The sequence below is a fragment of the Colobus angolensis genome, unplaced genomic scaffold (genome assembly GCF_000951035.1).
Source record: "Colobus angolensis palliatus isolate OR3802 unplaced genomic scaffold, Cang.pa_1.0 Scaffold72, whole genome shotgun sequence".
NCBI lineage: Eukaryota > Metazoa > Chordata > Mammalia > Primates > Cercopithecidae > Colobus > Colobus angolensis.
The window spans coordinates 6,827,445-6,844,140 of NW_012120932.1; the positions used below are offsets into that span (position 1 = coordinate 6,827,445).

A 16,696-nucleotide genomic window follows, 5' to 3' on the forward strand; every position below is an offset into this window, starting at 1 on the left:
TACATGGCTGGGGCGGGAGGGAGAGAGTTGGTGGGGGAAGGTGCCACACACTTGTAAACAACCAGAGCTTGTGAGAACTCACGCACGATTGTGACCACAGCACCAAGGGGGATGGTGTTAAACCATGAGAAACTACCTCCCACCAGGCCCCAGCTCCACCACTGGGGATTACAGTCCAACATGAGATTTGGGCAGGACACACAGCCAAACCATATCGGAACAATTCCTAACAAATCTCTGTCCCATATGCCTTGCGTCAGGGTCTGCACCTGGGGAACCCCACCTAAGATAGGGGTTCAGAGGAGACCACTCTGGGAGGACGTCCAACTGAGTGTGGAGGCCTGAGGAAGACCAGCTCTGAAGACGCGGGCAGGCAAAGGGCAGACCTTGAAGGAGATGGAGGCGGAATGACAGAGGGGCAAGAAGAGTCAGGCGAGGGACTGCCACAAAAGCCAGTGACAGAAGCTTCCAGAAGAGCTGTCAGCAGTACCAAACAAAGCAGAGGAGTCTCATAAGATTAAAAATAAAATTTGCTTCCAGAATCTGGTGACTGTCAGGGTACAATGAGCCAAGGAAAAAACAGTTTCCCTACACACTGGTGAGAGCAGAAAGCAGATTCCAGAGGACTGGCAGTTTTAAGAGCTGTGGGAATGGAGACAAGTGTTTGGCTAATTCGATGAGTGTGCAGCAGTTTAAAGGAGAGATTATCCTGGATAGCAGAGGCCGGGCACGGTGGCTCGCCCCTGTGGTCCCAGCTACTCCTGAGGCTGAGGTGACAGGATCACCTGAGCCCAGGAGGCAGAGGGTGCAGGGAGCCGAAGTTGCGCCACTGAACTCCAGCCTGAGCAACAGAGCCAGACTCTGTCTCAAAAAAAAAAAAAGATGGGAGAAGTGTGAGCATAGTTAGCAGAGAGAGGGAGAGGGAAGGGAGGGAGGGCTGAGGACAGAGGACCGTGGGTGGCAACAGAGCCAGGTCCTGGTGGAGGAGGGCCCCAGGTAGCTGGTGCACTGGGCAGGGCTCCCGGGACATTTCCCTTTTGGAGCTTGCCCCACCAAAGCAGATGAAACTGAGATTTTCCTGTCTCCTTACCAGACTCTTCCTCGAAGCCCGCAAGCTTTCCATTTAAAAATAAGATGGTATGAGTCAATAAAAATGTAGCTAATTCAATTCAGGTATGAATGCCATATTAAAATAGAAGGATATGGCTGGCTTTCTTTTTTTTTTTTTTTTTTTTTTGAGACGGAGTCTCACTCTGTCACCCAGGCTGGAGTGCTGTGGCCAGATCTCAGCTCACTGCAAGCTCCGCCTCCCGGGTTCACGCCATTCTCCTGCCTCAGCCTCCCGAGTAGCTGGGACTACAGGCGCCCCCACCTCGCCCGGCTAGTGTTTTGTAGTTTTTAGTAGAGACGGGGTGTCACCGTGTTAGCCGGGATGGTCTCGATCTCCTGACCTCGTGATCCGCCCGTCTCGGCCTCCCAAAGTGCTGGGATTACAGGCTTGAGCCACCGCGCCCGGCCATGGCTGGCTTTCATCAAGAGAATTAAAAAGGACTGCCTGCCCTTCTTGGTAGGCAACAAGACCCCACCCAGGTAATCCCATCAAAAAGAAGGCTCCAGGGTGCTCCGGTGACACACAAAGGTGACTGGACACTTATTCTAGGCTCTCACCACCGTCATGTCTGTGGGTGCCCCCAAAGAACTACTGTCCTCCCTGATAGGACACGGTCCAAAGTGACGAGTGCCTCGTTTTCCCATTCCTCCTTCCCCTTCTTCCTCAAGGGCAGAGGGTTCAATTCTATGAAACTGTGTCAAGCCACATGCACTTCTAGCTCTACCCTGAAACTAGCAACTCATCTTTAGCCATATCAAGGCAGACAGGATGTCACTTGGGCATCTGAGAGGTCGGGGTAGATACGGATGTAGCTGTGTTTACAGAATCAAAAGAAGAATGGCTGATGGCCTCCATGTTCCCAGCAGAGCAGGAGGCAAGAGAAGGCAGGGGTAACAGGAAGGTCTGGAATAAACACTGAAGGCTTGGGAGAAGGGAGCTGGCCCAGGAAGAGTAAAAGGATTTATTCTTGGCCCTGCTAGAGGCTTCCAATCTCGAGAGAGAGGAGCAGCAGAGGAAGGTGACCCAGGGGCTGGAAGCGAGTATATGACTGCACCCAGGGACGCTCCAAGGAGAGCTTTCCCACGAGGCAGGCTGGTGTCCCTGCGAATACACACGTCCCCACACGCAGGTGGAAAAGGCTGCTGTGTTCTTTGGGGATTAGAAATAAAAATTTTGAGCAAAATTTTAGAGGTGAAAACTTCAAGTATATGGAGAAGGTTTACACACAGAAGACTTAATTAAAAAAGTCTTCCTGCCGGGCGCGGCGGCTCAGGCCTGTAGTCCCAGCGCTTCTGGAGGCCCAGGCGGGCAGATCACGAGGTCAGGAGATCGAGACCATCCGGATCGAGACCATCCGGGCAGATCACGAGGTCAGGAGATCGAGGCCAACAGGGTGAAACCCCATCTCTATTAAAAACGCACACACACAAAAACTAGCCGGGCGCAGTGGCAGGCGCCTGTAGTCCCAGCTACTCGGGAGGCTGGGGCAGGAGAATGGCGTGAACCCGGGAGGTGGAGCTTGCAGTGAGCCGAGATCACGGCACTGTGCTGCACCGCAGCCTGGGGGACAGAGCGAGACTCTGTCTGCAAAAAAAATAAAAAATAAAAATAGAAAATAAAATAAAAATAAAAATAAAAAAGGCTTCCTAGTTTAAGTGGAATGTACAGTGCTTAGGCATCATACAAATTCACAACACTTGTGGCACACAGACTTTATCTTGGCTATGGATAGGGTTACATACTTGGGGTTTTTCCCCGATTATTACGGGATGTTTTTGTGATCAAGGGATGAGGCACTCAGGAGGAAGGTTAGGGAAAGATGCCGGCATTTATCTAGTATTGTCTCAAAGTGGAGGCAGCAGCTAAGATTAAGAGTTCCATAGACTCCTGCCTGTCAGCACCTCCTTAAAGCGATACATTTTAATGTTTTTCTCAGCAGGAGCTTGACTTTAACAATGAATCCAGAAAAAAAGGGAAGACATAATAAATCACAAACGATAAAAACCAACAGAGATTTCTTCTGACCCTGCCACCTTAGCTCTTCCATCCCTGGGGCCCGTCGGAGTGTGCTAACTGAAAGCACTTAGGCAGAAGCTGCCGGAATCCAGCTGCACCCTGGAGACAGGAGGCATGGTGAGCCTCTCAGAAGCCCTGTGCATCTCTGGCTAGAGCCACCACTGCTGCACAGGTCAGGAGGGGGGACCTTGTAGGCAGGGGACGGATGACAGGAGAGAGCTGAGCAGTGGCAGGACAGAAAGGAACACTGAAAGCAGACTTTGCCTGGGGAAGAGTTCTGCCCAGGGCCAGAGAGGAGAGGAAGAGTCTGGGAGAGTCCTTGGGGTCTCCTGTGTGGAAAAGACATCTTCAATAATTAACAAATGAAAAGTGGCATGTGATCCCTAACATTCTGAAACTGAGCAAATCGTCTTGCCTCAGAAGCCTGTAGCCACATTACAGGCTCTCCAGTCAATGAAGGCTGAGAAGACCAGGAAAACACAAGAAACCTGTAACGAATGACTTACAAGCAAGTCAATCTCAGACACATCTGATGCAAAGGAAACACAACAAAGTCAATCTAAGAAACATCTGGGCCGGACACAGTGGCTCACGCCTGTAATCCCAGCACTTTGGGAGGCTGAGGCAGGCGGATCACTTGAGGTCAGGAGTTCGAGACCGGCCTGGCCAACATGGTGAAACCTCGTCTCTACAGAGATAAGCCAGGCAAGGTGGCACCTGCCTATAGTCCTAGCTACTCAGGAGGCTGAGGCAGGAGAATCCCTTGAACCCAGAAGGCAGAGGTTGCAATGAGCAGAGATCATACCACTGCACTCCAGCCTGGGCAACAGAGCAAGACTGTGTCAAAAAAAAAAAGAAAAGAAAAGAAAAGCAGAAACATTTGGTGAGACCCACGACTCAGTGGATGGATGGAAGGCACAAATGGAAAGCTGTTCTTATCAATTACTAAAAGTAATAAGTCATTGCCAAACAAAATTTTAGTTTTTCTCTTCTCACTTTGTTAATGCTCCACTATCTATAACCAAGAGAATGTTGAGTTTCCCTTTTTCTCAGTATCTTTTAAAATAATAAGACACATGCTTCATGTGTTAAAAGACAAAAGACGCCTGGACTAAGCATACATTTCACCCTGACCTGTATGTCCTTCCAGAGCCCAAGATACCTGCAGGTTTTTGTTTTGTTTTGTTTTAAATGCAACTAAATGCTCTCTCTGTTCCCTGAAGACAGGAATACGGTATAGGGAAACAGAAGAGTCTCAGCCCCTGGGTTTAAATCCCTGTTCTCTCGTCTATCAGCCAGAGGAGGTTAGACATCTTATTCAGTCTTTCTGAGCCTTGGGCCACTGAAGTGGAGACTGTTAACCTGCCAGCAGGAGAGGTGAGGAAGGACTGGCCACAGAGGCAGAGGGAACGCAAGGACAGTAAGATACACAGAAGCCAGGAGGAGAAAGTGCTTTAAGGAGAAAGCATTTTTAGGAGAGAGTGGCCAGACATGTTGAACAGTGTGGCAAAGAGAAGTTTCCACCGCATCCGCCAACATGTGGAAACCTGTTGAGACACAAACTCAGACTTTTACATTGTTCTGGTCCATTATTTCAAGACCATGGGGCATCTTGAAAGAAAAAACAAGATAGCATCTCTGATTGTTTTTAAGGGACTTCTTTCCCAAGGTCTCGTTGAAAACAAAATCTGAAAACAAATTTTTACAAGTCTGGTTCTTCCTTTTACTTTCAGTAATTTCCAGGTTCTCTGAGTCCATTTAAGGGAGAATTCTAGGGGATGGGAGTAAACGAGACTTACACTGTATAATTCAGGGCAGGTTCGGAAACATTTCCTCCTCATTCTAAGTGCATCTGATAACAGTATTTTCCTTACTGATGTGCATAAGCCTTTCAAATGCAGTCAATTCATGGTTAGCCTAAATTTAGGCAAACAAAATTTCTGAATACTAAGACAAAGAAAAGCAAATGCCATAAAAAGCCGTCTAGCACAAAGGTCTAAAAATACTAGATTGTTCTCCCAGCTCCACACACAAAGGAAAAGATCTTGGCCATCAGAAGCTGGGCTGACTCAGGCTCCAGGGAAGCCAGAGACGAGGCCCTCCTCGTGTGTGAACGACTTCCCAGGGTGCGGTCTGACTGGCTTACAAGTTGGAAACACAGTTCATCAAAACTCATCTTCATTATGAACCTCTGCCCCCACTGAAGGACTATGGTTATGCAGAACCAAGGGGACCAAAGGGACTTAGAGACGTGGAGAATGGAGATGACCTCTTAGGTGGAGGGCCTGAGCCTTTGAGGGGTGAAGGGATCTGCACAGCGAGGCGGCCCAGTAAGGCACAGTAAGCATGCCCCTGGGTGCCCTACCTGAAAGCAAACCTCTCTGGCCCTCACGTCCCTCTGCTGCCTTTCCAGTTCTGCTTCCTGGGCCAGCACAACCCCTCTCACAGAGCCTACAGTCGCCAGCCCCGCTTCCTGTCCACTGCAGCCTGGCTTCCTTCTCCACCACCCTTGTAGTCCCACTTCTCTCTCTTTCACCCCTCTTCATCCCCCAGGCAGCTTCCAGCATCAGCCACTCCCACCTGCTTGCCTCAGCTTCTTTTCTGGCTTCCATGGCTCCAGTGCCCTGACTTTCTCTGGGGAAACACGTAACGGTTTCCCTAGATCCCTCTGTTACCTCCCCCTCTTCCTCCTGACCTCTGCTCTCAGTCTCCTCTCTCCCTGGGATTTCACTGTGTTCAAGATTTAAGGGGTTTTATAGGCTGAATGTTCGTCTCTCCAGTGAGCTCCTGACCTGCAGTCTCCAAAGTTCATCCTATTGAATATCTGTTGGTCATCACAAACTTAACACATGCAAAGCTGGAAACTTCATTTTCCTTCCAAGCTCCTCCCCATGTCTTTACCATCACATAGATGGGATCACCATCTACCCAACTATCCAACTCAAAAAACCTCCAAGTCATTCTGGATACATTCATTTTCCTCTTCTCCACATTCAATCAACCAAGACCTGCTGGTTCCATGGCCAAAACACATTTCAAATGGGTCTGCGTCTTGCCTCTGTCACTGGCACCCCAGGGCCTCTCGCATGGACTACTGCAAGGCTGCAACCGTTCTGCTGGCTTTCCGTGGGCTGCCTGTGGTGCTCTCCACACGGCAGCGCCGCACAAACACTGAGCGGATCACACCACCTGCCTGCTGAAGGCCCTGGAGCAGCTTCTGAGAACCTGGAGAAAGGCTCGTGTGACCTGGCTCCTGCCTGCCTCTCTTGCCCCAGCCCTCAGTCCCCTTTCCAGCCACACTGCCCTTCTTTCTATCCCTAAGGCACACTAAGGCTTTTCCCGCCTCAGCCAGGCTACGTACAAGGCAGCTCACTTTCAGAGAGAAATTCCCCACCTCCTGATGTGCCACCCTCCAGTCAGTATGGACATCGCCGGGCGGTCCGCTCACCGCGCTGCGCACCACCTGTGACCGGCCAGTACATGCAGCGATGTCCCTGCTAAGTGGAAGCTCCATGAGAGCAGGGGCCGTGTCCACAGTGGCCACAGGGCAGCTGTCCTGCCTGGCTCAGTCAGCATTGGCCGAGGGAACAGATGCTGGAACAGTGGCTTTGAGGCAGGAACACAGGTCTCCTGGCTCCTGGCCCGCTCCACTTCCCTCCACTAGATCTGCCTTTCCGAAACAATGCATGAGTCAAGTTGGGAGGCCGCCTTAGCGTGCAAGCGCAGGGAACTCTGCCGTGGGAAGGGTGCAGCTTGCCACACCCGACGCTCTGCAGTGCTGCACAGAAGTCCCAGCCAGCTCTCTCCCTGGGGTGCATTTGAGTTAGGCTTCAGTCACAGGCGAAGTGCGGGTGTTCGTTTAAAAACAAACCAAAAAGCAGAACCATCCAAGGTAGGCTTCTGCCCGGGAAGGTACTCCCAGCACTTTGGGAGGCTGAGGTGGGCAGATCATCTGAGGTCCAGGAGTTCAAGACCAGCCCAGCCAACATGGTGAAACCTCCTCTCTACTAAAAATACAAAAATAAATAAATAATAAATAAATAAATAAATAGCTGAGCGTGATGGTGGGCGCCTGTAATCCCAGTCACTCGGGAGGCTGAGGCAGGAGAATCACTTGAATTTAGGAGTTAGAGTGAGCAGAGATCCGCCACTGCACTCCAGCCCGGGTGACAGAGTGAGACACCATCTTAAAAAGAAGGGGCGAGGAGAGGGGCAGTTCCTGGATGGCCATCCCTCCCCACCTGTTTGATGGCAGATTCCAAGCATCTGACTCTAGTCAAGAGGAGGGGCGGACGGAAGCTTCTATTGCCACAGCAACCGCAGTCTCCTGGAGCTCGCCGAGCCTAGGCACGAGGTTTCAGACAACCAAAGCAGAGAGGGACACACGTGGAAAAACGGCACGAAATAATCCTGCGCATGCCACAAGCCACAGTCTACAAACAAAACTCAGGAGCTGGCCATGGAATCCTACTGCACGGGGGGCAGCGAGGCTTCCTGCTGGGCTACGGTGGACACAAAAGGGCCCATTGACACACACATCTGTGACCACTAAACACTTAGGAATCAATATTTTCCTAAAGACTTTTTTTCCCCTTTGGCTTTATAGGGTTACTGTCTGCCAGGCTGCCGAACCCCAACCCTCGCCACGTCCGCAGCCACCGCATAAAGTGACTATTGGAACTTCACACGAAGGATCTGACCCCCGGAAATGGCCTCATGCTAGTTTTTTCCTGAACAGTCACCAGGAAAATGTCGGAAGGCAAATCAAAACACACACCCTGAAAGACTTAGGACATAACCATCCCATGTGGGGGGACGAGAAGCCCGCCCGGCTTAATTTACAAAGGAAACCCAGCAGATGCCATCCGTGGGCAGGGAGAGGTCTTGAAGGAAAGAAGGCGGGGAGTGAGAGGGCTGCGGGTCACAGTGCAGTTTTACCTTAACACCTGCATCTCCTCCGGGGAGCTCTGCGTCTCATCCTGGAGGCGACGCCAGCGCAGGCAGGCCCTCAGCTCCTGCTGCTCCCGGGCCTCGTGGGGGGTCAGCTGCTCGGACACAGACACAGACACACATGCACAAAACACCGTCACTGTTGTGGTCCCGGTGAAATGGCTCGTTTGGTTTCAATGGGGGACCACGTAGCCTGCCGTCTGCTCTCCCCCTGCTTCCATCAGAACCCTAAAGGCCACCGGAGCCTCTTAGTGCCTAAAACAGCAAACCAGCCGCGCAGGCTCGCTTGTGCTGCTGGCAGTGGAGCCGGCCTGCTGTTCGGCGGAGGTCGCCTGGTTCGCGAACCCACCCGCCCCCCCAACACACACCTGGTCTGGACAGAGCGGGCTTCCCTTGTGGCCATTTCCACGTGGATCTGTCCTCTTTTCCTGCTTTGTCTTTCTGCACAGGAGGGAAGGCCCCACCGTTCCCCTCCGATGTTCCCCAGCCCTCAATTTTGCTAAGGACCGTTTCCAGCGGGGCCTGCTAATGCAACCCAGATGGTTCTGTGTGCACATAACTCGAAGTGCTGCCTGGACTCACTCTGGGGGAGGGGAGGCCATCACACTCTACCCTACGGAGTCAGAACCAGCTGCCGTCCCTGGTGTGCTCACTGGGCCACATGGCCCGGACCTCTGTGAGGGTGGGCGGGCAGCAGAGCACCCACCGGGGAGGGAAGACGTCTATCCACGGTGTTTCTGGAAATCAAACGTTCCTGATAATTCCTTCAACAGATATTTACTGAGTCTCTGCCAGGCCCTGGGGACAACAGAGACAGGGCCTGGGGGAGCAGCCAGGGGAGGGAGCGATGGCAGGAAAACTAACATCAGAGAGCGGGTGACAGGAGAGGTGATGGGAGAACCCAGATGCCCCCTTGCCCACCAGGGCTTCCTGAGGAGGGGGTGGTGAGAGCGCTGGTGCTCAGGGAAGCAGGAGTTGGCCGGGGAGGAGGGATTTCGGGAAGAGGGAAAGCACTTGCAAGGCACGTGGGGCCAGGCAAGGATGTGATGTGCTTAGAGAATGGCAAGGCATACGTCAGACCCAGCGCAGATGACCGTTCTGGGAGGGAGTGAGGTGCAGGGAAGCTGGCCGAGGCCGGATGATCCTCAGACCCCACGTGCCTGCTGTTATGGACTAAACTGCATCTCCGCAAAATACACGTGTTGAAGGCCTTACCCCGGTGTGACCGTATTTGGAGACAGGGCCTTCAAGGAGGTCATTAAGGTTAAGTAAGTCATGAGTGGGGCCCTAACCCTACAGGGCTGCTATTCTTCTAAGAAGAGGAAGAGCTAACAGAGTGTTCTTTCTCTCTGCAGGCACAGAGGAAAGGCCGTGTGAGAACGCAGAGAAAAAGCAGCTTGTGGCCGTCTGCAAGCAAGGAAGAGTGAGGGGCCTCACCAAAAACCAACCCTCTTGGCACCTTGGTCTTGGACTTCCAGCCTCCAGAACCGTGAGAAATAAACGTCTGTTGCTTAAGTCACCCAGTCTCTGGCATTTATTACTGCAGTCCAAGCACACTAATATGTCTGTGAAGGCATTTAGACTTTCTCCAGGTTGATGACAAGTTACACCATCCAACCTTGCGACTGACTCAATTCACAAATCCCTGCGGATGCCTCTCTGAGTGGATGGTGGTCTCCACCTCCTTGGGATTTCACACGTCCCTGCACCCCACCCCAGCCCCGCCATGCTTTCTACTGCTCAGTGCTGCAGGGCACAGTCTCCCAGGCAGCAAAGTGATCCCGGTGACCCCATCACCCTGTATCCTCATCCCTGGTCTCTGGTGGGGCCTGCTGGCCAAGAGCAGCCGGGAGGTGGCACACCCACCCCGGCCCACAGGGTGCTCCCCCACTCCCTGGATGGTCTGAGGCAGGCACTCGCCAGGGCCAGCAACAACTCAGTCTCGCCACTGAAGGGAGAGGTCAGCCTGGTGGACGTGCTCTGGAAACGTTTCGGACTTTGTGCTGGAATCTAGAATGGCCATATTGCCTCAGGGGTGTTCATGTTTTCGCATCTTGAAGAGTTACTGCACGGACCTCCAAGGATGACGAGGGGGCTGACCTCTATCATGTTAAGGGAAAGGAGCAACAGAGAAAGCTCAGCTCCTGCTGTCCCTTTAGGCTCACAACAGAAGCCACCGCCTCCACAAAGGCTTTCTGGGCCCGCCCAGGCCTGTCCTCTCCTACCTCGGAATTCTGACGACATTTAGTGTTTACTTCTCTTTGCAAACTTATCAGTCAAGAGGCAGGACCAAGCCAGCAGACTAAGGAGTGGCCTGCTAGAAGTCTAGGCAGAGGGAAGGCTGAGGAGGAGCACTCTGGGGATGCAGGAGATCAAAGCCGAGGTGTCATGACCAGACGCCTGGAACGCATGACAACTCCAGGACCAGCTCAGATCGGACCGTCTCAGAAGGGAGGCACTCCAGGGAAGAGATGGTGATAGAGGTACATTCACATTAAACCCCTGCTGAGTGCCTGTGTGTAAGGCAGAGGGAAACACAAAGAGGATGGGAACAGGTATTTCTTGCACACTCTCCACGTGTCAGGCACGGTGCTAAGCTCATTCACACCTGATCCCATTCACCCTGCAAGCTTCGGCATTCTAATATCCATTCTACAAATGGGGAAATGGAGGTTTGGGGAGGTACCTAACCGACCTACACTCACAGAGCCGGTGAACGGCAGAGCCAGGACTGGAAGTCAGTCTTTCTGACTCAGAGCCCAGAGCCTTTTCTGTGTCTATGTTGTGGCCTCTCCTCACAGGACTCCATGTGGCAGCAGACACTGATGAGAACACTGCTGGGTCCATGGCCAGGGTAAGAAAAGCAAGACCCAGCTCCAATTTGAAGCAGTCACAGTCCAGGTATGAGGATAAGGAAATGACATAGTAGAAGGAAAAGAAAACAGAACAGTAAGTTTAAAAAGGTAAGTACCACGTATCGTGAGAACCCACAGTGTATAGGAGGGCAGTGCTGAATTGTGAGTCGGGTCATCAGTCTGGGCTATCTAGAGAAGGGGACCTCCAGCAAGATTTCAACAGACAAAGGACCTTGAACAATATCATGCAGGTATGCACAAACCTGGGGATTTTGGAAAATGCCAAATAGCACAGTGTATAAGGGACAAGGATGACAGGGGAAAAAGAGTGACCCAAATATTAGGAAGTTGAGGCTGGACATGGTGGCTCACGCCTGTAATCCCAGCACTTTGGGAGGCCAAGGTGGGCAGATCACGAGGTCAGGAGTTCGAGACCATCCTGGCCAATATGGTGAAACTCTGTCTCTACTAAAAATACAAAAATTAGCCAGGTGTGGTGGCATGTGCCTGTCATCCCAGCTACTCAGGAGGCTGAGGCAGAAGAATCGCTTGAACCCAGGAGGTGGAGGTTGCAGTGAGCCAAGGTCTGCCACTGCGCTCCAGCCTGGGCGACACAGCAAGACTCTGTCTAAAAAAATAAATAAAATAAAATAAAATAAAATAAAATAAATAAATTAGGAACTTGAAAGTAAGCACAAGGCAGTTCAGCTGCTTATTATTCTCATTAGAACTGATGGCCAATGCTTTAAGGTAGAGGCTGCAAACTGGGAGCGTGTGCACCAGGTTTGGCTTCTGGGTATGTTTGTCTCGCATGGTATGTTTTACGTTAGTAAACTTCACATAAAAGTCCAGAATTATAAATTACCTTAAAAAACGAATAGTGTAGGTTATATTGAGCCCTCCTCCCTTCACCATGACAACTGGTTAGAGCTGAGTAGCAGCTGTCAGTCTGCCACAGTCCTCACCATTCCCTAATCTATACCACCCCTGCTTCATTCTTCATTCATTACTTGTGAGCAGACATCTGAGATGACTCTGGATTTACGTTTTAACCTCTTTATTTAAAACACACACACACACAATGCACACACACACACACAACGCACACACACGTCACCACAATCAGAACCACAAAGAAGTGCTTGAGTATGCCATAGCATGACCTTTCTTCACATCTCTGCTCAAATATCTCCTTACCAGAACGGCCTTCTCTTACTGCCTTCTAAAAGAGGACCCACTGGCCCTCTCTGGGGCTCATTTCTGTTCACAGAGATGACTGGCCTCCCACACTTGACCCATTGCTGATCCACTTGTCCACTCTCTCTCCCACCTCCAGATTTCACATCCTGTGGGGAGTGGGGGCTTCCCTCTCTTGTTTACGCAGCCATCTCCCCAGCAAAGTCTGTGCCCAGTGCACAGTAAGCCCTCAGTCCACAGCTGCTGGGTGAGCAAATGACCGGAAACGGAATTTGACTCTGGGGAGTGGGATGCTCAGGGTCACCTTAACCCACCTGCTGTGCTGCAGCCCAAAACACATCCTCCAAGTGAGAGGCAAAGCCTTCGCTCAGCCACTCCTCCGTCCAGTCGCGGGCCCCGAGGGCTAGGCCAAACCAGGCGTGGGCAATTTCATGGCAGAGGCGGGTCCCACAGAGATGGCTCCCTCCTGTCAAGATGCTCTGAGAGAGGAACATGATGTGTGGGCTGTGGAGGATGGGGGAGAAAATGCACACAGTCTTGTTAGAGCCTGTCCTCCCGGCCATCCCATGGGGCAGCTTTCCTAGCCTGGCGAGCCTGTTATTATCATGTGCATGCTAGATCATGACTGATAGGCTTGTGGCTTAGATGCTTTCAGACATAAATAAAGCGGCAGTTTAGGTTTCTGGCTGCAGTTCAGGTGGCCGTTTCTGCCAAGCAGTTTTCTCCATCATGAAACGGCTATTACCTGTAATAAGTAACCTGCACCAACGTTTTACACTCAAAAAAAAAAAAAAAAAAATTACAAGGCAGTAGAAGCATTTCCTCTGAAATCTGGACTGTAAAAGAAGAGCAGGTGTGACAGTGTGAAGCTTATACCATCAGGAGAGAGATCAAAGAAGACCCTTCAGCCAAAAATCTGAGCAGCTTACAGACAAATTGAGAAGTCGCACAAAAGGACAGAAAAAGCCAAGAAGAATGGAGCAAAAAATGTTCCATTCTGCACGGGGGCTGGCTCTGATGTTAACACACCAGCAGCTGCTGGGGATGGCTGAGGGTTCCAGGAGGCCCGAATAAAGGCCGAGCCTGTGTAAGGCCAAGCTTTTCTGTCGTATCTGCAAGAGCTTATAGACTCAATGACAGAACAAAATTATGCTGAGAGAGAGAAAGAAGGCAGGGAGTTATCCCACCCAGGTGTGCAAACGGCCCCAGGACCGGCACCAGACAGGGAGATTTAGCTAATCTCATTTTCCATACCTTGTGTTAAAACCCAAAATACCACCATTAAAACTGCATAGATGACATGGGGAAAAGGGGGAGTTGACGAAAGAGGCCCATCAAATACCTTCCACGCCTCCTCCTTCAGCAATTATCCTTTTTCCAGGATTTGTTTACAGTCTTCCTAATGAAGAATTTGCCCTTAAAAACTCTCTCCTCCTTCAGTTGAACAAAAACAGTTGCGAAACCTTCCAAACTGGGAAACTGTACACACCGGTTCCTCCCTTCAAAAGTCATTTGTTTGCTATCATGTCAGCTCGGCACAAGCCAAGACGGCTCGCAGGTTTTTCTTCCACTCCCACAGCCACCAGTGGAGAAATCCCACCTCGAGTTCCCTCACACAACATCACCCATTCAGCTCAGAGCTCAACTGCAATCATGAGAGTCACGTCTGCCAAAACAGACAGCTTTCACGTGAAGCCATAACAGGGCAGGCATGCCAATGAAAAAGCGTCTGCCAGGTGCTCGAAGAGGACGCCAGAAATCCCAGAAATGACCAGTGGAGTTGGGGCACTCAGGACAAAGGGGTGCGATGCAACAGGCACCAACAGTATTGCTCAGAGCACTAACCAGGGGAAAAAAACAAGGAAGGAAGGAAGAAGCTGAGAGACACAGGAACTCAACTCCCCTAACTGAGAAAGTCACCCCGTCGAGAAGACAAACTGTGCAACCTGGCATTTTCAAGTAAATGGCTCTGGCATGTGCAATGCTACAAAGAAAAGCCACAGAAATGTACCAAGTAAATAACATTCCAGACATACTGCTGGCAGCAGTTCACCCTTTGGGCTAAAACAAAACAGAAGTAACTTCAGGCCTTATAAACAGGCTGGAGGGCAAGCCTGCGTGGGCAGGGTCTGCAGCCAGAGAGACAGACCTGCACGTCCTTCCAGAGACTGGGGGGCGGACTCCGGCCAGGAAGCGTCTGTGAGCGGACGACTGTGAAATCGCTCTGAGACTTTATGGAGAAAAGGCCTCCACTGTCCGGGGACCTGCCTACTCTTCTGTGCCAGCGCGGAAGCCTCACCAGGGCCCGTTTATGCAAATATAAAAGTCTGCGAGGGCCTGAAGGAAGGCACAATAGCAGCCACGTGGGGGGTGGCACTTCTTTCTCCCACCCTTTCATTTTTCCCTTGAGCAGTCCTTGTTGTCGGCACCAGACTTCCCTCCCCACCCTTCAGTGTTCTGGAGACTCAGTCCACCCTGGCCTCAGTCCATCTTGTGGGCCTTGGGACAGGCCCCAGCGCTGCCGGAACTCCACCTAAACTTCCCCTTCGCCATCCTCAATCCTTTCTTCTGAGTCGGGGGTAAATGTACTTCCCACCGTCCTCTGAGGGCGACCAAGCCTGAACGTCCCGAACGTCCTCCGGCTCAGGAGCAAGGGCGTTAACCACAGAAATGACCGCACTGTCTGTGGAAAACATGACCTTCTCCCTGAAAAGCGATTTTCCGGCTGGGAACCTGAATCGAAAGCCTCCCGGGCCCGTTTGGCCTGTGAAGTTGGGTTTGACTTACTGGATACTCTGGGGCTATTTCCTTATGAAGGAAAAGGCTTCTTTTTAAAAGTAAACCAAACACATGGAGTGAGGTTTTGATAACCTTTCTTACAGGCTGCTGACAAAATTCTGACATAAAAGGACCAACAGAATATTCTTTCAAGGAGAATTTCCTTCCCTCCCTCGGATCCTAAATGTCTGCATTTCTCATGTTAAGTAGATTTAACCTCTTATCTTTTTTTAGACTGCTTTTTTTTCAACGGTGAGTGAAGACAAGTAATTTACTTTAGCTCACTTCAAGGAATAATGTTAAGAATTTCTTTCCCAACAGATAATCTATCTCATGCCCACCCTCGAAATGGACCTGTAGAACACTGCACTCCTACCTCAGCCTCGACTCACCAGCCCAGCCCAGCTCCTCCTCATCCCTGCGCCCAGCCCGGCTCCTCCTCATCCCTGCCTTCTTGGAACTGTGCTCAGGGTCCGAGCCAGCCTGCTGGTGATCAGTCTTCCCCCTGACAAGGTTCACTGGGAAATTGTTTCTTTTTTTTTCCCTGAAAGAGTCGGTGTCAAATGCCTCTACAAATGCCAGACTGTCGATTCATCACCATTACAGAGAATGGAAGATAATCACTTCAATGACATCTTCATCCTAAAAACGTTTCTTTCATGGTTTTTTGTTGTTGTTTTTTTTTTTAAATCACAGAGTGTACTATTCTTCCCAAATAAGAGATGGGAAGGAAAGTGGTATATCAAATCTCAAAAAGCACAAGCCCTCTCACTTCTGTTCCCCACCATAAATTCTTCTTGGCTCCAGGTGGTGGAGGAGAAGGAGGTGGCAGCAGGAGTGGCTTGCGGCCACACTCCCACGTCGTCCCTCTTCCCCAGGAGACCACCTCTGGGGCCGCCTCCACCACAGAGGCCAAGCGTATTGCACGTCTGCCGCCTTGCCCCTCGAGATTAAAAATATCATGTCTGGTCTGAAAACACTTTCTCAAGGCTGTTCCTGAACACTACCTACCCACCCAGATTAGAGGGCTGCGTCTGTTAATCTAAAACATGTTTCTAGCAGAGGAGGAAGGAGTGCCTTCATTACTCCCAGGAGCTGCTCCCATCCTTCGGGAGGAATTCAATTTGGAGCGGAAATGGAGAATTTCATCAGATCTTAAGTAGGAGCTGGTGTTTGATTTATTTGTGCTTTTTCCGTGGAGCCCTGACCAGCATGGCCCATCTTGCTGTAGATGGAACAACCCATCACTCAGCGGCCCCGCGAGATGCTGCTGCCACAGCAGGTTCCAGCAGGCTGCAGGGGTGGAAGGAACCAGAGGACAGGCAATTGCCTGCCGTTAAGGACAAGAAGAGCCCCCAGGTCACCCCTCCCATTTTATGGGAGCAGATCCCAATTCCCCTCAGAGACAGCAAGTTTACATTTTTGTTTTGAGACGGAGTTTCGCTCTTGTTGCCCAGGCTGGAGCGCAATGGCGCGATCTGGGCTCACCACAACCTCAGCCACCCAGGTTCAAGCAATTCTGCTGCCTCAGAGTAGCTGGGATTACAGGCATGAGCCACCACGCCCGGCTAATTTTGTATTTTTAGTAGAGTCAGGATTTCTCCACATTGGTCAGGCTGGTCTCAAACTCCCTACCTCAGGTGATCCGCCCGCCTCAGCCTCCCAAAGTGCTGGGGTTACAGGCATGAGCCACTGCGCCCGGCCGCAAGTTTACTGTTCACACAGATCCTCGGGAGGCATCGTGCAGACTTACATTTGTCAAGCTGGTACTTCTCACGGACTCGACGCT

The 16,696-nt window shown here is 51.2% G+C and overlaps 1 protein-coding gene across 2 annotated transcripts in view; it reads right to left on the reverse strand.

Moving 5' to 3' along the window:
• The window catches only part of LOC105501523 (chromosome unknown open reading frame, human C9orf3), a 355,937-nt gene that overhangs the window by 154,861 nt on the left and 184,380 nt on the right, over positions 1-16,696 (reverse strand). The window contains exons 6-8 of one of the 2 annotated variants that reach the window (XM_011927518.1): positions 12,444-12,633; positions 8,066-8,172; positions 4,446-4,674 (exon numbers count right to left, since the gene is read on the reverse strand). In XM_011927518.1, coding sequence (XP_011782908.1) covers positions 4,599-4,674; positions 8,066-8,172; positions 12,444-12,633 — 373 coding nt within the window. In that variant the 3' untranslated portion in view covers positions 4,446-4,598. Of the gene's footprint in view, positions 1-4,445; positions 4,675-8,065; positions 8,173-12,443; positions 12,634-16,696 lie in introns of those variants that run through there. The other variant, XM_011927517.1, reaches the window with a different exon arrangement.